We start from the raw sequence: 24,588 nt of genomic DNA, 5'->3' as shown, positions 1-24,588 counted from the left end.
AGGACTGTGGGAGTGGTTGTGGGTGAATCCTCCCAGTGTCAGAGGCCAGTTTTACTGCCGACTGCTTCTGGCAGCGAAGCGTCTGAAGCAGATAGTGAAAGTGAAATGGGATCCTCAGAGGGGGTAATGGCAGACAGCCCATTAGGTAGTTGCCCCGTGAGCGATTCATCATTGTTATCATCACTGGATTCCGAAGGAGAGACATTCATTGATGTGCGCAGATGCAGGGCAATGTCCAGGAAAGAGCAACTGTGTAAATACTACAGGAAATAAGGTAGATCACCTGTGGCTGGGTGTAATTAGACTAATTGGGGCTGCTGTTAAATAGTCAGCGTTCTGGCCTCTGGGTGTGGAAGTTTATCCATTCGGTAAAGGAGGACGTGTATTTTGTATCAGGATTCTACAAGCACTCTCTTTAAACTGTTTCCAGGACTTTTGAACTAAATCATAGTCAAGTTTGTGACTTTGAGAACTCTTGAAGGAGAGTGGCTGTGACGTCTTCACAGCTGCTTGTTATCTGCTTTGTGTTTGTTTATTGTTCTTCACAGCATTCAAGGCGGTTGCTTTAAAGGTGAGCATTTTGCCTAAAAGTGTGTTTGGCTCCTCTTTTACTTTCGATAAAAAACAGTATTATTGACTTACAACTGTGTGTGTCTGAATTCCTACCTTCGAACTTAATTGAGGGCTCATGCTGAGAAGCCCGGCAGAACACACCTAATTGAAGTCTTCAATGAAACACAGCAGCAGGCTTTCCTGTAAAAATATATATTTACTTTCTCTTTTATCAAACTGCTTCTCTCAATAAACTATCATACAATACTTTTATATAACTCTTATTAAATCCACCACTGCAACCACTAAGCACTAACTACTAACTACACACTACTCTAAACCAAACCATTCTGTAGCAAACCATTCTGTAGCAAACCACTCTCTGTAACAAACCACACCCATGCAAGGGTGTTCCTCCTTATATAGGATACAGCCAATCAGGTTGCAGCACAATTAGCAAAGCCATGATTACATGCTGATTATGGTTACATCAGCCTCCCTAAGGTTACAAACCATTTATTTGCATTGTGATATTACCTTCAGAAATGAATTTATTTCTGACATAGAAGACCTCCAAGGTCCCTTCTAGCTGATTCATTCCACTATGTTCTATAACACATAAAGGTCTTTCTCACACCCAAATCCCTAAAGACAGATTTTAATCTCGAGCCCCTCTAAGGATATCCTCCTTTCTATGAGCCTTTCTCAGCCAATTTATTTATCGATATAAACTTGATTCATGCGTTTCTTACAGCCGCAAAACTCATTCATTTAATCATTTCTTCACTCAGTCTTGCAATCGCCAAGGAATCTTAAGAAAAAGAATAATTGCAAATCAAGAATGATTGCAAAGACTATTGCCAACGAAGACTTCCCAGGGTTTCTTAAATCGCACCCCAAAGTCCATTGAAACTTTAGCTAACCTTTAGCCACCATTTAAAAACTCTTATGACCTGGTAGGGGAGGAATTTTAAAATTATCCCTTCAGTTTAAAAAACAAAGACAAGATGAGCAAAGGAATATTTTGTTATGATTGAGTTGTAAAGAAAAGATACTGTTGAAAAAAATATAGAATAATAGAGTTTATATAAATTTATATAACTTATGTAAGTTATATAAACTGTCTAAATGAAAATTATCGATATGAATTGCTGTAAGAGAACCCTAGGGCATTGATGGCAAACCTATGGTAAGGGTGCCACAGGTGGCACACGGAGCATATCTGCTGGCACGCGAGCTGTTGCCCTAGCTCAGCTCCAATGTGCATGTGTGTGCCAGACAGCTGATTTTTGGCTCGCACTGAGGCTCCGGGAGGGTGTTTTTGGCTTCCCGAGAGCCTCCAGGAGGATGGTGAGGGCATTTTTAGCCTCCAACAGCTCCAGCAAAACCTTTGGAGTCTAGGGAGGGTGAAACATGAGCCTACTGGGCCCACCAGAAGTTGGGAAAGACCTCCGGGGAGCGGGGGAAGCTATTTTCACCCTCCCCGGGCATTGAATTATGGGTGTGGGCAATCGTGCATGCGCGATAGCATGCCCGCACACTCTTTCGGCACCCAAGGAAAAAAAGCTTCACCATCACTACCCTAGGGGTTACACTGTATAGTTTGTTTAATTTTTTCCTGTATTTTCTTGTATTTTTTGCTTTGTTTTTAATGTAAATAACTCTAATTTAAAAAAAAAATTTTTTTAAAGAATATTTTGTTGTTTAAATTTTCATGCAGGAGATATTACTTGTCTGTCAAGCTGTTTCCTTTTAGAATACCAATGCAAAGGGAGGCCCCAGCCTTCCTTTTAATACATTATTTCGCTCTTAGGATTTCATTTATTCATTTAATCAAATTTATACCGGCTGCCACCTTGTTCACGGCAGCTGACTGTGGGCAGTGCACAACAATGAATTTAAAAAGAGGAAATATAAACTAGCAATTGCAAATGTGCGAAAACAATAGTGACCATTAACATAATAAAAACCAAAACAAGGTTTTCAAAGAGAGGGGGTGTTTTCCAAAATGGCATAGCCAGTAATAAAATAATTTCTACCCCCTCTTTTTGAAAAAATAATAACAATAATTATAATTCTTTTCAGATTCATCAAACCTTACAATGTTAAAAGAGGGCTAATCAAATTGAAATCAATGGATAAGGAACCTCACTGGAATTGTACTCGCCTGTCCTGTTTGAGCAGAAAGGTTGATAAAAGGATTGGAACCTGCAATCATTGGTAACCACCAATTGGAGTTAAAAGGCAGAAACTCACGGGGTGTATATCGACGAACAGATCATGGTCCTCCTCGTTCGGATGCAAACCATCGACCATGTCCAATAAAGCCGGATCAGCATTTAGGAAATGAGGTTGAGAAATAAATATTGGCGCATCTTTAAAACAAGGGGGAGGAAAAAAATTAAAATCAGAATGTAACGAGTTCTCTCCTTTTTTTGACAGGTAGAACCTCGACTTAGGACTGGTTCCTTAGCGATCGTTCGAAAGTTGCAAAAAAGGGAGTTACAACTGCAAATTGCTGCATTTACTGATGTTTCCAGCGTTCCTGTAATCCTAGAACCTCGTTTTGTGACGGTTAGGCTTTAAGAAACGGTGGATTTTGTTCCATGATGGCCTTATTTGCTTAACAAACAACAGTTCATTTAGTGACTACTGCTAAAAGGGTCATACAACTAAATCATTCACATGAGTGACCTGATTTGTGACCGTAATTGGCAGGCTCCATTACAGTGATAAGCCCTCTAAATGTGGGCAGGATTCATCCCACTGGCTATACCATTTTACACAAGGTCGCATTTTTCTTTTTGAAGTTTCACCAAGAAGCCCCACTTTGAAGTTCCATCAATCATGAGGCTCAATAACTTTTTTGAGTCAAATCCTCAGTGATGGAGCAAGCCAATGCTAGAGGTGTTTTTTTATTGACTGAAGTTTTCTACAGGAGCACAGCATAGTCCAACGATTTCCACCAGGGCCAGGATGTAGTTTTGTCAAATTTAAATTAAAATAAAATAAAATAAAATTGCACAGGTTATGCAAATTGCATTTTTTTAACAAAATCGCATAGGTTATGCAAATTGCAAATTAAAAAAAATACACAGGTTATGCAAATTGAATTGCTTTTAAAAAAATTGCAAACAGCAATTTTTAAAAAACAGGTTATGCAAACAGCATTTTTTTTAAATCTGCAGGTTTATACAAATTCAAAAAATTGAGATTATGCAAATTGGAAATTTAAAAAATTGCACAGGTTATGCAAACTACAAATTTTAAAAATACAGAGATTATGCAAATGGGGAAAAAATAAAAATAAATTGCACAGGTTATGCAAATTGCAAATTTAAAAAATTACAGAGATTATGCAAATGGAAAAAATTAAAAATTAATTGCACAGGTTATGCAAATTACAAATTAAAAAGTACAGAGATTATGCAAATGGAAAATTTAAAAATAAATTGCACAGGTTATGCAGCTGATCATGGGTGACCTAAAACAAATATCTCCGGATGGGAGAGGAACAAATAGAAACCAGGAGGGAAAAATACAACTGACGTAAGTGTGCAAGCCGCCTTTATCTACTTAAAGCTTGACCAGCTAGCCAAGAATTTGGATGGAATTCCTTTTTGCTCTAAGCTGGCCTAGCCACAAAAACAGGGAGGCGACCAAACCCGCCACGTGTCATGAATGCAAAGGAGATGCAGAAAGAAACCGTTTCCTACAAACTCCATGGAGTTCATTCCCTTGCTTGTTAATTCCTGGACACCTGCCCATCATGATCATTGCAAAAGTGCAACTTTTGAGCATGGGATATGGGACACTCAAAGGTCATCCAGCCAGAGGGTGGAAAGAATCGAATAGAATAGAATAGAATAGAATTTTTTATTGGCCAAGTGTGACTGGACACACAAGGAATTTATCTTGGTGCAGATGCTCTCAGTGTACATAAAGAAAAAGATACATTTGTCAAGAATCATGATGTACAACAATGATTGTCATAGGAGTCCACTAAGCAATGAAGAACCAATCAATATTAATAAAAATCTTAGGATACAAGCAACAAGTTACAGTCCTACAGTCCTGAGTGGGAGGAAAAGGATGATAGGAATGATGGAAAAAAAACCACTAGTAAAATAGAGGTGCAGAATTAGTAAATAGTTTGACAATGTTGAGGGAATTATTTGTTAGAGTGACGGCTTTCGTGGGGGAAACTGTTCTTGTGTCTAGTTGTCTTGGTGTGCAGTGCTCTGTAGCGACGTTTTGAGGGTAGGAGTTGAAACAGTTTATGTCCAGGATGTGAGGGGTCAGTAAATATTTTCACCACCCTCTTTTTGACTCGTGCAGTATACAGGCCCTCAATGGAAGGCAGGTTGGCAGCAATTGTTTTTTCTGCAGTTCTGATTCTCCTCTGAAGTCTGTGTCAGTCCTGTTGGGTTGCAGAACCAAACCAGACAGTTATAGAGGTGCAGATGACAGACTCAATGATTCCTCTGTAGAACTGTATCAGCAGTTTCTTGGGCAGTTTGAGCTTTCTGAGTTGGCGCAGAAGGAACATTTTTTATTGTGTTTTTTTGATGACGATGTTGATGTTAGGTGACCATTTTATTTATTTATTTATTGATTGATTGATTTGCTTTGCTTTGTATGCCGCCCCTCTCCGTAGACTTGGGGCGGCTAACAACAATAATAAAACAGCGCATGACAAATCTAATATTTAAAATAGCTAAAAACCCTTATTAAAAAACCAAACATACACACAAACATACCATGCAAAAATTGTATAGGCCTAGGGGGAAAGCAATATCTCAAATCCCCCATGCCTGACGACAGAGATGGTTTTTAAGGAGCTTACGAAAGGCGAGGAAGGTGGGGGCAATTCTGATCTTGGGGGGAGTTGGTTCCAGAGGGTTGGGGCCGCCACAGAGAAGGCTCTTTCCCTGGGTCCCGCCAGACGACATTGTTTAGTCGACGGGACCCGGAGAAAGCCAACTCTGTGGGACCTTACTGGTCGCTAGAATTCATGCGGCAGAAGGCGGTCCCAGAGATATTCTGGTCCGATGCCATGAAGGGCTTTATAAGTCATAACCAACACTTTGAATTGTGACCAGACTGTGGAGTGTTGGTGTAACATGGGCATACTTAGGGAAGCCCATGATTGCTCTCACAGCTGCATTCTGCACAATCTGAAGTTTCCGAACACTTTTCAAAGGTAGCCCCATGTAGAGAGCGTTACAGTAGTCGAATCTCGAGGTGATGAGGGCATGAGTGACTGTGAGCAGTGACTCCCGGTCCAAATAGGGTCACAACTGGTGCACCAGGCGAACCTGGGCAAACGCCCCCCTCGCCATAGCTGAAAGATGTTTCTCTAATGTGAGCTGTAGATCAAGGAGGACGCCCAAGTTGCGGACCCTCTCTGAGGGGGTCAATGATTCCCCCCACCAGGGTGATGGACGGACAGATGGAATTGTCCCTGGGAGGCAAAACCCACAGTCACTCCGTCTTATCAGGGTTGAGTTTGAGTCTGTTGACACCCATCCAGACCCCAACAGCCTCCAGGCACCGGCACATCACATCCACTGTTTCGTTGACTGGACATGGGGTGGAGATGTACAACTGGGTACTGATGATACCTCACCCCATGCCCTTGGATGATTTCGCCCAGTGGTTTCATGTAGATATTAAATAGCAGGGGGGAGAGGACCGACCCCTGAGGCACTCCACAAGGGAGAGGCCTAGATGTTGACCTCTGATCCCCCACTAACACTGACTGCGACCGACCGGAGAGGTAGGAGGAGAACCACTGGAGAACAGTGCCTCCCATTCCCAACCCCTCCAGCCGGCGTAGAAGGATACCATTGTTGATGGTATCGAAAGCCACAGAGAGGTCGAGAAGCACCAGGACAGAGGATAAACCCCTGTCCCAGGCCCGCCAGAGATCATCCATCAGTGCAACCAAAGCAGTTTCCGTGCTGTAGCCGGGCCTGAATCCTGATTGCTGAGGACCTAGATAATCGCACAAAAGCTGCACATAGGCAATGGATAACATGAATCACCCATGAGGCAATCATGAGGCCCACCCATGCTTGGAACTAGCCAGTAAGATTCTGTATTCTCCAATACCCAATGAGATGTAACTTGATGGCTAATGGATGACAATAAAAAGGGGTGCATGGTTTTGTCCAGGGGAGGATTGCCTTCCCCAGAATATGTGCCTTCCCCAACAACATGCATTCTTGCCTCCTGTGTCTCTTTGAATGAAATCACCTTCATCCCTGGAGGCTTTCCAGAAGATACTGGACTGCCATTTGTCAGAAATCGGGTGGGGTCTCCTGCTTGGGCATGGGGTTGGACTAGATGACCTACAAGGTCCCTTCCAACTCTGTTAATCTGAATCTATCTAAGATGATCCAAGGCCTGGAGACTAAACATAATATGAACGGTTCCAGGAACTCAACATGGCTACTCTAGTGAAGAGGAGTAGACCAGGGGATACATGATGAAAGTGTTCCAATATTTGAGGGGCTGCCACAGAGAGGAGGGGGGGGGGCAAGCTATTTTACAAGACCAGACAAGAAATAATGGATGGAAACTAATCAAGGAGAGATTCAACTTGGAACTAAGGAGAAATTTTCTGACAGTGGGAACAATCAACCCATGCAACAGGTTGCCTTCGGAAGTTGTGGGAGCTTCATCACTGGAAGCTTTCAAGAAGAGACCGGACTGCCATCTGTCAGAAATGGTGGTGGGTCCCCTGCTTGGGCAGGGGTTGGACTAGATAACCTACAAGATCCCTTCCTACTCTGTTAATCTGTACTTGCAGTTTATTGCTTGGAATGACTTCTCTTTAGATGCATTACTTCTATTATTTTTTTTCTAATTTCACCTGTGCTGAAAGTAAGAACTAAATGTATAACTTTCTTCACGTTATTCCAATAACGTCATCCCTTCAGATCTTAGATTCTTCATCAGCTATTAGTCTACTTGTGTTAAACTCTTTTCAAAATCAGCCCCTTTCAGGAAAATGGGAAACTTTGGAAATCTTTCATACAATCAAAAGGTTCAGCAGACATACTTAATTTACAGGAGCTGATGTTCTGGATTCCAGATTGCCGGCACGGGCAGAAGCCTTCGTTAGGTGGATAGACGGTCCCATTGGCAAAGAGGGTCTTCGGAGCTGTGTAGCGATAAACTGGTATGCCTTTGAAATCTCCAGGTTGGGTGTAGTTTAATTTAATCGACCTGAAAGAGACAAATTAAGAGAGATCAATTGAGATAGAGATTCTTTGGAAGACCAGCATCCTAATGGACCATGAATAAAGAAGTCATGAATGAAAAAGATGAACCATGACTGAAGAAGATGAACCATGAATAAAGAAGATGAACCATGAATGAAGAAGATGGACCATGAATGAAGATAGACCATGAATGAAGAAGATGGACTCTGAATGAAGATAGACCATGATTGAAGAAGATGGACCATGAATGAAGATAGACCATGAATGAAGATGAACCACGAATGAAAATGGACCATAATTGAAGATGAACCATGATTGAAGAAGATGAACCATGAATGAAGAAGATGGACCATGAATGAAGATAGACCATGAATGAAGAAGATGGACTCTGAATGAAGATAGACCATGATTGAAGAAGATGGACCATGAATGAAGATAGACCATGAATGAAGATGAACCACGAATGAAAATGGACCATAATTGAAGATGAACCATGATTGAAGATGAACCATGAATGAAGAAGATGGACCATGAATGAAGATAGACCCTGATTGAAAAAGATGAACCAGGAATGAAAATGGACCATGATTGAAGAAGAAGAACCATGAATGAAGAAGATGGACCATGAATGAAGAAGATGGACCATGAATGAAGATAGACCATGATTGAAAAAGACGAACCATGACTGAAGAAGATGAACCATGAATGAAGAAGACAAACCATGAATGAAGAAGGTGGATCATGAATGAAGACAGACCATGATTGAAGAAGATGGACCATGAATGAAGAAGATGAACCATGAATGAAGATAGACCATAACTGAAAAAGATGAACCATGAATGAAAATGAACCATGAAGGAAGAAGATGGACCATGAAGAAAGAAACATGTTTGAAAGTTGAGAACAGAGATGGACAACTTGGGTAGTTTAGATGCTGCCTTCAAATTGAGGGGAATAAGAGGTTGAAGGGTCCTCACTGGTGACCAGCGACATTTCCCAGACCTCTAATCCCAAGAAAATGTATTTGAGTGATGGTGGGACATGAGAGTTGGATATTTGGCCATTTGCTCCTTGCACTGAAGATACAGTATATTTGAAAGTTTAGGCAGAATTCTAGTGTAGGACAAGATCTTGTAGAGACAAGAATTTGCAAAAAAACTCACCTGCAGGCATCAGGAGTATAGAGTTCCACTGGTGAAGATGGGGTCATGAACGGTGGCCACTGTTCTCCAGCGGTTCCATTGATCATGTTACATTCTTCAGAATGCCAGTAGGATACCTGTCACGAGAGAAGGAACTTTAATATACAGAAGCCAGGTTGATGTGGGAACCCATGCCTTCCTCTAAAGCAGGGAATCTCCAAACATGGCAACTTTAAGACTTGCAGACTTCAAATCCCAGAATTCCGTGCTGGCTGGGAAATCTGGGAGCTGAAAGCCACAAGTCTTAAAATTGCCAAGTATGATGCTGAGAACAACAGTCTAAAAAATGTTCATCCAGTTTCTCACCTTGGATTAAGCTAATTGAAGAGCCGCCTGAGTCTGCGGAGAAAGGCGGCAGAGAAATCTAATTAAAAAGTAAATAATAAGTAAATAATTCTTTCCATGCCATATTTTCTCTGTAGCAGACTAGGGAGCTAATGTCAACAGGCCAGTATCTACCAGTACCTCCCATCCATCCATCCATCCATCAATCTAATCTCTATCTATCTATCTATCTATCTATCTATCTATCTATCTATCTATCTATCTATCTATCTATCTATCTATCCATCTCCTGTATCTATCTATCTATCTATCCATCCATCATCTATAATTCCTCCCGTCCCCCTTGATATTAGCTCACCAACCAACTACATAGAGAAAAATAGAGAGAGAGAAAGAAAAGAGAGAGAAAGAGAGAGAAAAAGAGCTAAGGAAAGAAAGAAAAAGAGAGATAGAGAAAGAAAGAGAAAGTGAGAAAGAGAAAGAGAAAGAAAAAGAGAGAAAAAAGAGAGAAAGAGAGAATGGAAGGAGGGAGAGAGAAAGAAAGAAAGAAGGAAGGAAGGAAGGAAAGAAAGAAGCAATCAAAGAAAGAAAGAAAGATAGAAAGAAAGAAAGAAAGAAAGAAAGAAAGAAAGATGGTGAGCTGTTAGGAAGGAGGAGATCTCCAGTAGAAAGTTCTCCACAGCAGCCAGACTTTGAATAAAACAGGTTGCACCAAAAACAAACACAAAACCCCAATCTAGTGGGGAAATCTTATTAAAATAAAACTCTTTGAGAAACTCTTTGATGTGCCTCCAAAATCAAGATTACATGAGAACAGAGAATCGATTGGATTCCTTTCTATAAGACAATTCATGGTCTGCTGCTGAAATGGATATGAAAATATTTTACTTATTAAATTTCTACAGCTGCCCGTCTCACTCACGTACCAAAACGGTGTGTGTGCGTGTGCTAGTATGCGCACACGTGCCCCCATGAATTCCCTCCCCCCCATGCATGCACACCTTTGCGCACTCACACAATTCCCCCTCCCCGCACATGCACACAGGCCTCACTGAAACCTGGGATGGTGGAAAAAACAGTCAAACGGGCATACCAGAAGTTTGGGAAAACAGCCCTTTTGCTGTTTTTCTCACTCTGGAGCCTTCAGGGGGGCCACTTGAAGGCCTGGAGAGTGAAAAACAGCACAATGGGTGTTGTGGTTGGCTCTGGGCCAGCTTCTGCAACGGGGAATTTGGACGTTGCTTCAGGGGAATTCTCGGGTTCACAAGAGAGGTGTGTTATTGCCAGCAGATTCTGATAGTGAAGATTCATTGCCAAGGACTGGCAGTGAAGGTGAGGAGGAATCAGATGGAGAGATGGGTGCAGCCAGCCCATCAGTTAATGCTCCAATTAGTGAGACATCAGACTCAGAGGAGGATTCGCTTGTAGATGCCCGTGTGTGCAGGCTTCGTGGCAAGAAGGGACCAGCTGCCCAGGCATCGTCAAAGATAAGGGAGAACACCTGTTGCTGAGGCAATTAGGTTGATGTGTTTGTTGATAAATTACAGGCGTTGGGGAGTGTGCGTGTGGGCGTTTATCCGTTTGGAGATAGACCATTGCTACTGTTTGGATTATTCCATGACTTCTACTGACTTTTTGGACACTTCACAGTTAACTAACTCTTGTGGACTCATAGAAGGGGGTGGCTGAGGATTCACAGCTGCCTTAATTCCTTGTTTGTTTTTGCCTTTGGCCGCATTCCAGGACTGTTATCTGGGTGAGAGAAATTTGGCTCTTTTTAAAGTGTGTGCTTTCAAAACTGTTGGGATAAACTATTTTAATTTCTTCTGCGCCGGTGTATGTATGTTTGAATTTACATTCCTAACTCACTGGGGGCCATTAGTGAAGAGCCCGGCATAACAATGGGGAAACCGGAAGTCCGTTCTTCCAAACTTTTAGCTTGCCAGTTGGGTGGTTTTTCACACTCGGAGCTTCAGGGTGAAGATCAGCTGGCTGGCGCAGTGATGGGCGCTGGAGCTGACAGAGGGTGACGTGCTATTGGTTTTCCCTCATGGACCTCTACCATTTCTGACAGATGGGCTCCCGTTTAATTATGCAGCCCTTATGAGAAATCTTTCCTTAGGGATTTTCAGCTTTTCTTCATTTAAAAAAAAAAAAAGTAGGGACCTAAAATACTTGTTTTGTTTTTACCTTTTTTAATCCATTCCAAGAATCCACCATGTGAGTTTTGTTGATATCGTCTGTGCCAGTGAACACCGTGAAGAGACCCGAGTGGGAATTGTTTAACTGCAATGGAAAAAGAAGAACCAGTTAAGTGATTGACACACTTAAATTGAACTCCATAAGCACGGGGGTTTGTTAAGGAGTCTGCAGAATGATGTCTGAGTTGTCAAAGAAACACATACACAGAGGAAACATGGAGTTCTAGCAGATATCCTGCTGAAAGCCCAGAGATACGAGTAATGGTTCAGTCAGACAAAGCGGATACATTAAGTGTATAAAATATTATTTACTTTGGCAAATATCTTAGTCAAGAACAGTCCTAGTCATACACAGCTAAATCAGTCAATACATAAACAGTATTATAATACTTTGGTGCACCCGTATAACACCTACGCTCCGTGAGCTGCACTGGCTTCCTATTAGTCCCCGGGCACAATTCAAGGTGTTGGTTATCACCTATAAAGCCCTACATGGCTCAGGGCCAAGCTATCTATAGGACCGTCTCCTGCCACACACCTCCCAGAGACTAATTAGAGCTCACAAAGCTGGCCTCCTCCAGGTCCCATCGACTAAGCAATGCAAGTTGGCGGGACCACGTGGGAGGGCCTTCTCTGTGGCTGCCCCAGCTCTATGGAACCAACTCCCCCCCGATATCCGTACTGTTCCCATCCTACTGGCTTTCCATAAGGCCACGAAGACCTGGCTTTGCCGGCAGGCCTGTCATGAATTGACACCTATCATGGCCAAATTGTATGAATGGTATGCATGTATGCCGATTGGATAGTTTAACTATGGGTTTTAATTAGGGTTTTATAGTTTTAGTCTGTATATTTGACTTTGTAATTTTATATTGTTATAAGCCGCCCTGAGTCCTTCGGGATTGGGCAGCATAGAAGGTGAATTAAACAAACAAACAAATAAATAAATGTCATACTTGTTCAGCTCACAAATACATAAAATAGCATTTAACACACAGCAGTCACAGAGAACGTAACAGAAATAGCAGAGAGTAGCAGAGAATAATCAGAGAGAGAGAGAGAATCACGCTTCTGGCTCTCTCTCATGGCTATCAGCAACACTAACTCTTAAAGCTATAGTGTTTTAATATTTACGTTCTTTGCCTTTACATTTCTAACATTCATTTGAAATGCTTTATTACATTCTGGACAACTTATCCAGTGTTAAATACCAGCAATACGTCATCTTAATAAATTTTTTCTTTTAAATTATAGTTTAGTGTCAATTTTAAACCTGTTATACAGTGATCCCCCGATTATCGCGAGGGTTCCGTTCCAAGACCCCTCGCGATAATCGTAAACTCGGGATGTAGCGGCACGGAAGTAAAAACACCATCTGCACATGCGCGTCCTGTTTTCCATGGCCGCACATGCGCAGATGGTGGCGTTTGCGTGTGGGCGGCGGGGAAGACCCCTTCGGCCGCCCAACAGCTGATCTGCTCCGCAGCGCGGCAGCAGCGAGGAGCCGAAGATGGGGTTTCCCCGTTGCTCAGGCAACGGGGAAACTCCAAGATCGCTTGCCGCTTGCCCGTTCGCCTGCCCGCCCGGCTCCTCGCTGCTGCGGCGCTGCAAGCGAGCAGCCGGGCGGGCGGGCGAACGGGCAAGCGGCAAGCGATCTTGGGGTTTCCCCGTTGCAAAGGGGAAACCCCAAGATCGCTTGCCGCTTGCCCGTTCGCCCGCCCACCCGGCTGCTCGCTTGCAGCGCCGCAGCAGCGAGGAGCCGAAGATGGGGTTTCCCCATTGCTGGAGAGCAAGAGGGGGAGAGATAGAGAAAGAGAGAGAAGGAAAGAAAGAGATGAGAGAGGGAGGAAGAGAGTGTGAGAGAGGAAGAAGCAAGATAGAGAAAGAGAGAGAGAAAGAAAGATGAGAAAGGAAGGGAGTGACATCATCGGGTGGAAAAATCGCGATATAGCGATTCGCAATGATCGGGATCGCGAAACTCGGGGGATCACTGTATACATATTTTCCCACCATTGTTAGGTTTCTTGGACTACTAATGTTCAGCGTCCTTGATCTCTGATTCATGGAGTAACTGCCACCTTTCCTGACCACTAGTTATGTTTGCAGGCTGGGAGAAAATTTGGGGAAATGCATTTGGCCAATTTTCCAAGCTTAAGATAGAAATCATGGCAGGATTCCTCAAACAGGTTGCACCAACACAACACCTCCTGAAGGTTAATTTGGAAGGCGACTGGGAAGATTTGGACAGGCCCAGGGCCATTGACTGGATGGTGCACCTTCAAGATCTGGCCATAAATGGCACAGTATGGTATGCATGTTGATTTGATTACACTGCTTTGCTTTGTCAGTTTTTATAACAGAGTTTTTATTGTTTTAGTATTTAATATTTGACTTCTTTTTATTATTGTATTGTATTTTTATATTGTTGTAAGCTGCCCTGAGTCCCACTGGGATTCGGTAGCATAGAATTCGAATCAAATAAATAAATAAATAAAGAAGGGAGGGAGGGAGGGAGGGAGGGAGGAAGGAAGGAAGGAAGGAAGGAAGGAAGGAAGGGAGGAAGGAAGGAAGGGAGGAAGGAAGGAAGGAAATTTCTCTTTAGAACTAAGGAGAAATTTCCTGACAGTCAGAACAGATCAGTGGAACAGCTTGCCTCCAGAAGTTGTGAATGCCCCAACACAGGAAGGTTTTAAGAACATGTTGGATAAACATTTATCTGAAGTATTGTAGGGTTTCCTGCCTGAGTAGGGGGTTGGACTAGAAGACCTCCAAGGTCCCTTCCAACTCTGTTGTTGTTATTATTATAAGTAAGTAAGTAAGTAAGTAAATAAGTAAATAAACAAATAACTGTGGGTTTTAAATTGTTTTTTTCAGATATTTTATTATTACTATTGTATATTTTGTTTTTTGGAGGGTTGGTTGGTTGTGAGCCGCCAGAGTCCTTAGGGAGTGGGGCGGCGTACAAATCGGATTAAATAAATAAATAAATACATCAGGGGAACAACCCCCACTCAAAAATCTTCAACTTTACAGCCACAATTGAGCCTAATGTATCCGTTGCTAAGCAAGACAGTGCTTCTACTTCACTCATGCCCAGCGATGAGCCACCATTTGCAGCACCATTGGAATGGGCTGCGAGTGCACGTGCATGGTGTGGGATTTAGCTTGTACTCATGTGCAGACCAGCCATAATTCACCTTTTTTTTTCAATCCCGCTGTAACTTTGGTCACTAAGTGAATTGTTATAAATCAAGGACTCTCTGTACATCCTTCAACTTGGCTAAAAAATAACTGATGATCATAAGAACATAAGAAGAGCCCTGCTGAATTGGGCCAAACCCCCTCGTGTCCAGCATTCTGTGTCCCACACTGGCCCACCAATTGTCCTTGGGAATCTTGAGCAGAAAGAGAAGGCAAAACCCTCCCTTTCCCTGGACCCCCAACAAATGGGACCCAAGGGAATCCTGCCTGCCTCAACCAACATAGAGGCGGCGCTTGGACATCCGTTTCAATAACCACCTATGATACACTTGGCATCCATGAATCTGTCTAATCCTGCCTTGAAGCTCTGCAGGCTGACAGCTGTCATGACCTCTTCTGGAAGGGAATTCCATCAACCAAGGACCCTCTGGGCGAAGAAATATTTCCCTTTATTTGTCCTCACTTTCTTACCTATGAGCTTTAGGGAGTGCCCCCTCGTCCTAGTATTGTGTGATAGAGGAAAGAATTTTTCTCTATCCACCTTTTCTATCCCATGCATGATTTTATACCTTTCGATCAAGTCAACTTTTCAATGCCATCTTTCAACGCTGAAGAGACCAAGGCGTTGCAACCTGGTTTCATAAGGGAGGGGCTCCATCATAGAGGGAGAACCTGCCTCTATGATGGAGGCAGTTTCTGACTGTTCCCTCCAACAAATACGATAGTTTTCTTGTGGGATATCTGCCCATTTCAACCCCAAAGTATGTGTGTGTGTGTTTATTAATTAATTAGGATTTATATGCTGTCCCACTCCTGGAGGACTGAACCAGACCTCAACCCCAAGGACCTGACTTACGTCAGAAAATAAGCCGAATCTTCCACCGGATGGACCTACGGTGACGCCAAGGCTGCTGAGGAACTGCGTGAAGGGTTCGTTGTATCCCCAGATGATGTCCGCAACTGTCCGGTTCATGAACGCATTTTGATGGAAGATGGCCAGAGCACTGCTGAAGGTCAACCTCAAGGCAAACGGCATGTTTTCCAACATGACAGCTGCTCCCTTGAAGGAAAAAATAAAAATAAAAATGAAGAAAATCAAAGAAGAATCAGAACAAGCAGAAAGTTTTAGAAACGGGTCCTGGTGGCCGAGTGGTTAGAAGGCAATACTGCAGGCCAACCTGCCTCCCATTGAGGACCTGTGGACTGCACAAGTCAAAAAGAGGACTGTGAAAATATCTACAGACCCCTCGCATCCTGGACACTACACACCAAGACAACTAGACACAAGGACAGTTTTTCCCAAATGCCATCACTGTGCTAAACAAATGAATTCCTACAACACTGTCAAACTATTTCCTAAGTCTGCACTACTATTACTACTAGTTTTGTCTCATCATTCCTATCACCCATTTCCTCCCACTTATGATTGTAGAACTGTAACGTGTTGCTTGTATCTTTAAGATTTTTATTAATATTGTTTCCTCATTGCTTATTTGACCCCTATGAGAATCATTAAGTGTTGTACTTCATGATTCTTGACAAATGTATTTTTTTCTTTTATGGACACTGAGAGCAGATGCACCAAAAACAAATTCCTTGTGTGTGCAATCACACTTGGCCAATAAAGAATTCTATTCTATCTAATTCTGCCCCACCTGCCAGCAGTTCAATTCTGACCCACTCAAGGTGGACTCAGCCTCCCATCCTTCCAAGGTGGGGTAAAAATGAGAACCCAGATTGTTGGGGGCAAGAGGCTGACTCTATAAAACCACTTAGAGCTATAAGGCATTGTAAAGTGGTATATAAGTCTAAGGGCTGTTGCTATTAATTAATTGACTTAATTTAATCAGTGGAACTGCTTGCCTCCTGATGTTTTGGATGCTCCATCCGTGGAGGTTTCCAGAGGAGATTGGACAGCTGTTTGTCTGAAATGGTGTAGAGTTTCTTGCTTGAGCAGGGGGTTGGACTAGAAGACCTCCAAGGTCCCTTACAAGGTTATTATTCTATGTTCTAAATGCACACACTTACAGTCATAAGTGGGAGGAGACTGGTGACAGGAATGAAGGGAAAAATCTAGTAGTAATAGTCTTATCCTTTTTTTTGAAAAGCAAAGTAGGGTCAATCGTCCTTTGGGGCAAACGTCTTGCTAGGTGAACCCAAAATGAAAAAAAAGAAGAGCAAAATTGGTGAAAAAGTGAGCCTTTGCACAAAATATCCCCCCAGAAATGGCACCTGTCCTGTGAAGATGGGTTGGAGACCCCCAGAGTTGGAAGCCCACTTACCAAAACCAAGAGATTCGGCATCACAATGTAATCTGATTCCGACCCGTTGGAACGGTCCGGTTGGAAAGTGAAGGAGCGATAACCCAGGAAGGAGACGGTACTGTTGCTATGGAAAGTAATATTCTTTTTATGCCTGTATTCCCTGCAAGAGACACAGAACACAACAGAAAAATCAGCAGCTAGAAGAGCATTCCTCCCCCCACATACATTGCATGATTTAACCCCCCTCCCTCATTTAAGCAGGAAAGAGACATTCCTTCTAAAATGTCAGGTAAACCAATAATTTCATTTTGGCTTTCATTTAAATGAGGGCCAGGGTTGCCTGTGGTTTGTTTGTTTGTTTGTTTGTTTGTTTGTTTGTTTATTTATTTATTGTCAAGTACACATTGGTAATATACAAAGATATAAAAATGTTTATATACCGTATTTTTCAGAGTATAGGACACACCTTTTCCTCCCTAAAAGAGGGTGATAATTTGGCTGCATCTTATACTCTGAATGTAGCTTCCCCCACCCCAGCCCTAACTAGTTGCTAATGATCTTCCCAGCTCTTACTTTGAAGGCTCTTTCATTCTTGCTCTCTGTGAAGAATGTTTTCCAAACCCTAAGTCTTTGCAGGGTTTTTTTCATTTCTCTAACTTGCTCCAAATAAGTTTCTTTTCAGCCCTAACCAGGTGCTAATGATGTTCCCAACACTTCCAACTTGCAAGCTCTTTCATTGTTACTCTCTGCAAAGAGTGTTTTTCAAACCCTGTTTTTGTAGGTTTTTAAATCTTTCTGTCCAGCCTTAACCAGGTGGTAACAATGTTCCCAGCTCCTACCAGCTTGCAAGCTCTTTCAGTGTTACTCTCTCCATTTGTGGCCTGAGTCTTCAGGTAAATACCCATATTTTCCGGTATATAAAATGCACATTTTTCCTCCCTAAAAGAGGCTGATAATTAGGCTGTGTCTTATACTCTGAATGTAGCTTTCCCCCCCCCCCCCCAGCCCTAACTAGCTGCTAACGATCTTCCCAGCTCTTACCTTGCAGGCTCTTTCATTGTTTCTCTTGGTGAAGAATGTTTTCCAAACCCTAAGTCTATGCAGGGTTTTTTTTCATTGCTCTAACTTGCTCTGAATAAGTTTCTTTCCAGCCTTAATCAGGTGCTAACAATGTTCCCAACTTTTAACAGCTTTATTGTTACTCTCTGCTAAGAATGTTCTCCAAACCCTGTCTTTGTAGGGGAGGGGTTCACTGCTTTACTTGCTCCAGATGTTTCTTTACAGCCCTAACTAAGTGCTATTAATACTCCCAAGCTGTTTCATTTTTACTCTGTGGAGAATGTTTTCAAAGCCCTAAGTCTTTGCAGGGTTTTTTCCGTTGCTCTACTTGCTCTCAATGTTTCTTTCCAGGTGCTAATGATGTTCCCTGCTCTTACTGGATTGCAAGCTCTTTCATTGTTACTCTCTCTGAATAAAGTTTTTTTAAGCCCTAACCAGGGGATAAAATAATGTACTGAAACTGACCAGACTAAGGACCCTAACCAGATGAATACCTGGTAAGCAGGTCATTTTCCCTATTTTTCTCCCCCCAAACTAAGGTGCATCTTATACTCTGGTGTGTCTTATATTCCGAAAAAGATGGTACTTGATATTGGTACTAATAGGAGAGGGACAGTAGGCACATGGTGCACTTATGCATACTCCTTACTGATCTCATAGGAATCGGGTGAGGTCAAAAGTGGAGAGTCTAAGGGTAAAGTTTTGGGTGTTTGGTGATGATACTACAGAGTCTGGCAGTGAGTTCCATGCATTAACTACTCGGTTGCTAAAGTCTTATTTCCTGCAGTTGAGTTCGGAGCGATTTACTTTGAGTTTGTATCTGTTGTGCGCCCGTGTATTGTTGTGGTTGAAGGTGAAGTAGTCGTTGACAGGAAGGATGTTGTAGCAGATGATTTTATGGACTATGCTTAGGTTGTGTTATGTTGCACGGACGCCTCCGATTAAAGAGCGCTTCTTGCTTTCCAACAGTTTTATTTTACAAGGGAACCAGGCTGCGTTCATCACAACCCGGAGGCTGAACAGTTTGGGGTTTGCTATCCTGCGCAAATTAAACAAACAGAACTTCATACGTTTTGGACAGGATAGAGTGACACTAAATTGAAAAGAAAGAAGATCCAGACAATCGTTCCCAGTCTTGGAAAGGGATCAATCAGCATCCTCCCTCGGTCCAAACCAAAAACAGACAGGCTGGGCTGAGCCCTTGCGCCCAAATTTAGCCGCTGCAAACAGTCTGCTCTTAAAAGGTTGAGGTTTTCCCTCGTAAGAGGATGCCAAGCCCTTTCTTTGTTTCTGTCTTTTCTGGAAACTGGTACACCCATGCACGAGTAGTTTCCCCTGGCCTACACAGCCCAAGAAAATTCCTTGCTTTGTGATTCCTCTGCCCAGTTTCCCCCCCCCCTCTTTATTTAAATCTTGTAGTGATCTTGAAACATTCTTTTCCACCTTTTCCTTCCTTCCTTCCTTCCTTCCTTCCTTCCTTCCTTCCTTCCTTCCTTCCTTCCTTCCTTCCTTCCTTGTCTAATTGTATGGGCTTCTTTTTCATAAGATCTCTGTAGCTCAGGATTGAGACTTGATACTCTCTGACAGCAAAGGGCAGCCATTCGCCGCCCTACTGAAACTCTATGGTGTGTGTGGGGGGGGGTTGCGTGCACCCACCCTTCAACTTCCTGCGCATGTGCAGAGTCGTGGCCCAAAGCAGTCCCGGCCGGGAGCCACCAGCGGGAAGAAATCCTCCAGGAAGGAGAGCAGCTCGTCGGGGAGACAACGCGCCCGCGTCACCCCATCGCCTACTTGCCAGAGTCTCCCCAATGAGCTGCTCTCCTTCCAGGAGGATTTCTTCCCGCTGTGTTTCCCGGCCAGGACTGACCGCTGCTACTGTGATGCCTCACATGAGCCAGTCCCGCGGCCACTGGCTGGCCACATCGGCGGCAGCAACGGCAGAGGCGCCCCACACCCACCGGACGACTGCTGCGCTTTTTGGACCCACTTAGCAGGGGTCGCTTTTGCTGCTGGCTGGGGTGGCGAGATTCGGCTACTGCACATACGCAGAAGCTGAATCTCGAGTGCACAGCATTTGTGCGGCCAGCGGTGATGGAGCTGCACGCGCACCTCCATCTCCACCAATGGAACAGTGTTCCACGCCGTTCCACTTCCTGCCCACCCCTGCTCTCTGAGCTTGGGGGTTTCCTTGGAGACATTTCGTTACCAAGCAAGGTAACATCATGAATGCTAGGAGTGCATTTTGTAGGGATGACGAGGACTAGGAGGAGGAGGAGGATTGTAGGGTCCTCGGTGTTCTCTAAGCTGGGGGGGGGGTTTCTTGCAGATGTTTTATTACCAAGTTAGGCAACATCATCAGTGTCAGAACGAAGTGGGGTTTGTAGGGAGAAGGTGGACAAGGAGGAGGAGAATGGAGGCATTCTTGGTGTCCTCTGAGCTTGGTGGTTTTCCTGCAGATGTTTCATAACCCATCATCAGTGCTAAAAGGGATGGGACTTTGCGAGGAGGATTGGGAGGAGGGAGAAGGGGCGGGGGAGAAGGAAGAAGAGGAGGAAGAGGAGGACAACTGTGGGACCTCTGAGCTTTTCTTGTAGAGGTTTCACTACCAACCTAGGCAACAACATCACCACTAGAAAGGAGGGGGGATTGTGAGGGGGAGGACTGTAGGGTCCTTTCATGACCCAAGTAGATAACACTAGAAGGGAGTGGGATCTGTAGAGGAGGATTCTGGATTCCTTGGTGCTCTCTGAGCTTGGTTCTTTTCCTTCCAGGTGTTTCCTTTGCCAGCTAGGTCACATCATCAGTGGGAAGAAGCGTGGCGTTTCATTCCTGCTTAGATGCGGAGGATTATCCTATCAGTTTTTGTGGTGGTGCGGTTTCATCTTTGGTCAGCTCTGGATTAGGGGATTTGTATTCTACCTGCTCTTTTGTCTGGTGTTAATCCCTGCTTATCTGGGCTGCTAGTTTTAGTCCTCCTGTTTGCTTAGCTTTTCCAGTATCACTTCTTCTTCGCATTGACAGTGTGACCTAGTTGGCTAACGAAACATCTGCATGCAAAGAACCAACTCAAGAGAACACCACGGACTCCTTACACTGTGTGAAGAAATGCAATAAAACAATACAAAGGAATGGTAATCCCTGTCCTGATTCAGCCTTGGACATTGTACTGTACTTACTGGGAATAAATTCTGGCAATTATAATACATTTCTAAATTGGTGCTTACTTCACCAGGAGAACAAAAACCAGTGACTCACATCACATGCCGTCAGCCTGGGGTCTATTTTGCAATCTCTCCCATGTGGGGAGGCTAACAATTATCCTTCACTTTGCTCCACCAAGGAGCTGCTGATGCAAGGCAGGCAGAAATTCCACCAGTGGCATGGACTGGGCCGTCCAAATGTGCCAAATGCAATTGTCTTTGGTTGTGTTGTGTAAAAGGGGCGGAGCTGGCCTCTGCTTCGAGATGGGAAAGGCAATACTATGCGCGGGAGGTCGGTTAAGCAACTGCTAAGCTTTACAAACATTTGTCCCCAAATTGAAATTGGATGGCTCATTGTAAATCCATAGTTAATAATAACAACAACAACAACAACACCCATTGTCATCGGAGCACTTGGTACCATGTCCATGAATTACACAAAACACCTCAAGAAATTTCAGCTTCCTGCAATAACACCAGGAGAACTGCAAAAATCTGTGCTACTCAGAGCATCATATATTTTAAGAAGATACTTGGTTGATACCTAGGACGCTGGCAGCAACCCTTATCAACCATTAGCACCAGTCAGTGGTATTTTTGAAATGTTCAGTTGACTGAGATTCATGTTTAATAAATAAAATATTATAATAATAGTGATCTTCTTCTCCTCTTCTTTCTCCTCCTCCTTCTCCTCTTCATTTCTTCTTCTTGTTCTTCTTCATCTTCTAATTCTTCTTCTTCTTCTTCTAGTTCTAGTTCTTTTTTTTCTTCTAATTCTAATTCTTCTCCTTCTCCTCCTCCATATTTGATACTGATGTAGTGTGTCTTTGATATGTTCTCTCTCCATCTTCTGGGTCTACCTCATGTTCTTTGACTTTCTCCTCTTTGTATATATCTTTTATGGACATTCTCAAGGCATTCTCTCTAGGTAAATAAACTTGCCAATTTGCTGTCTTTGTGTGTACTTCAAAGTTGGTTCTATTCCAGTTCTTTGTACCATGGTCTCATTTTTTTACAAAAATTATCCACTCCACTAATACCTCTGAATTTTTTTCAGAGCTGGGTGTGAGGTGCGTCACCTCGACCTTCTGGTGCTCCAAACTCTAGGTCTAACTGACATTTGATCTCACTAACTGCATTCCGCCTACAAACTTTCGAATCTTGATTTTAAACAACAGCTAAGAAAAATGGACATAATTTTGAAACTTTCCTTAATTTCCCCCCATCTTCTATTTGGGTCAATTATTTAACCCAGTTCATAAAAAGGTTCTGGAGATGTGGGAAGGTTGCTTGCTCAAACTTGAAACTCAACTGTAGAAAATAGGACTTCAGCAACAGAGTGGTCAATGCCTCTAATGCACTACCTGACTCTGGTTTCCTCTCCAAACCCCAAAAACTTTAATAACCTTAGACTGTCTACAGTCAGCCAGTCTCCGTTCCTAAGAGGTCTGTAAGGGGCGTGCATGTGCACCGTCGTGCCTACCGTCCCTGCCTTACTGTCCTATTGCCTGATTTACCTGTACCCACTTTGCTGATGTTTATGTTTATACCAATACTTACTATCTTGAACATGTTTGACAAAATAAGTAAATAAAAATAAATAAATAAATAAATAAACCTTTGGAAGGATTCCAACTGTCTGCTCTTTTCCAGCCCTCAAACCGACATTCTTGCAACTGTTTCTTGGGTGTATGAGTGTGTACATGTGATGGTTTTTCACTTTTTAAAGGAACTAATTTCTGTTCTCCACAAGAGAAAAAGGTCCTGTGGGAGTTGTTCTTGGGTGGGAGAGGGGAGGATTCAGTATTTCAGACTTCCAAGTAATTGCTATATAATGCTGGAAGTATTGGGCATAAACCAAACCATGGAGAGACTCCATGGTCATTCTAAAAATATAATTATAGAAAGAAAAAAAGAAAGAAAGAAAGAAAGGAAGGAAGAAAGGAAAGAAAGAAAGAAAGAAAATAATAATTATTATTATTAATAATAATTTATTAGATTTGTATGACGCCCCTCTCCGAAGACTCAGGGTGGCTCACAACATAGCAATAGTACAATACATTACAAATCTAATATTAAGATTTAAACAGTTAATTAAATTAAATTAAAAGAAATAAATAAAGAAAGAAAAAGAAAGAATATAAAAGAAGGAAAGATGGAAGAAAGGAAGGAAGAGAGGAAGGAAAGAAGACAGGAAGAAAGAATCAAAAAAGAAGGAAGAAAGTAAGGGAAGAGGGAGGGAGGAACGAAAGGGAAGGAAGGAAGAATACAAAAGAAGAAAGGGAAGAAAAAAGGAAGGAAGAATACAAAAGAAGAAAGGAGAAGAAAGGGAAGAAAAAAGGAAGAAAGAATACAAAAGAAGGAAGACAGAAATGAAGACAGGAGGGAGGAAGAGGGAAGGAAGGATACAAAAGAAGGAAGAAAGGAAAGGAAGAAGGGAGAGAGGGAGGATATGAACGAAGACTACAAAAGAAGGAAAAAAGGGAGGGAAGAAGGGAGGGCAGGATGGAGGAATTGAAACTAAGACTCTGCTGAAAACAAGACAAAATAACTATTCAGAAACACACCCCAGAAAGGACAATACATTACAGACAACAATAGGAACCCATAATACATACTGATGATATGGCTCTTCCTTTATCAGCTGCAGGAAAAGGTACAATTTAATTTACATCAGAATTAAACCAGAAACGTAACTGAGGGCGCACATATCCGTAAAGGCTTTGCAAATGATTTGATTAACATTCGCTTCCTGCTTGGTTCTTCCTCCCTGGGTTGCGTTTGATTATCCTGGTTGATTTGACCATGTCTGCCACAATTACTTCTGGCTTTGCCCGAGGTCAAAATTATAGCCACATCTATGGTTATGTAGATGTGGCTCATGCTAAAGGCAGAATTACAGCTGGCCATCCATCCCACTATTCCCTTCCTCCCTTCCCCCCTTCCTTCCTTTTCATTGCCCTCACTCACTTCCTGCCTACTTTACATCCCTTTCTTTTCTCCTCTTTTCTCCTTGCTCTTTCTTCCATCTTTCCTTCCTTCCCTCCATTTCATTGCCCTCCCTCCCTTCCTGTCTCCCACCTTCCCACCATCCATCCCTTCCTTTTTTCTTCTTTCTCCTTGCTTTTCCTTCCTTCCCTCCATCCCTCTCTCTATTTCCTCCCTTCCTTCTCCCTCCCTCCCTGTCCACTTCCTTCCTTCCTTCTCCCTCCCTCTCTGTCTACTTCCTTCCTTCTCCCTCCCTCTCTACTTCCTTCCATCTTCCTTCCTTCTCCCTCCCTCCCTCCCTCCCTCCCTTCCTTCCTTCTCCCTCCCTCCTTTGATACTTCCTTCCTTCCCTTCCTTCTCCCCCCCTCTCTGTCTGTCCCTTCCTTTCTTCCCTCCCTCCCTTCCTT

The 24,588-nt window shown here is 43.0% G+C and overlaps 1 protein-coding gene across 6 annotated transcripts in view; it reads right to left on the bottom strand.

Annotated features, from left to right (window-relative positions):
• Window positions 1-24,588, bottom strand: part of SCARB1 (scavenger receptor class B member 1) — an 85,908-nt gene that overhangs the window by 18,653 nt on the left and 42,667 nt on the right. For all 6 annotated transcript variants that reach the window (XM_070762116.1, XM_070762119.1, XM_070762120.1 and 3 more), the window contains exons 3-8: window positions 16,953-17,094; window positions 15,527-15,730; window positions 11,459-11,554; window positions 8,945-9,060; window positions 7,619-7,785; window positions 2,809-2,927 (exon numbers count right to left, since the gene is read on the bottom strand). In XM_070762116.1, the coding sequence (XP_070618217.1) occupies window positions 2,809-2,927; window positions 7,619-7,785; window positions 8,945-9,060; window positions 11,459-11,554; window positions 15,527-15,730; window positions 16,953-17,094 (844 nt within the window). The remainder of the gene's footprint in view (window positions 1-2,808; window positions 2,928-7,618; window positions 7,786-8,944; window positions 9,061-11,458; window positions 11,555-15,526; window positions 15,731-16,952; window positions 17,095-24,588) is intronic.

The sequence above is a fragment of the Erythrolamprus reginae genome, chromosome 10 (genome assembly GCF_031021105.1).
Source record: "Erythrolamprus reginae isolate rEryReg1 chromosome 10, rEryReg1.hap1, whole genome shotgun sequence".
NCBI classification, from domain to species: Eukaryota; Metazoa; Chordata; class Lepidosauria; order Squamata; family Dipsadidae; genus Erythrolamprus; species Erythrolamprus reginae.
The sequence above is the reverse complement of the archived record's forward strand: the minus strand, read 5'-3'. Positions and strand labels throughout refer to the sequence as shown.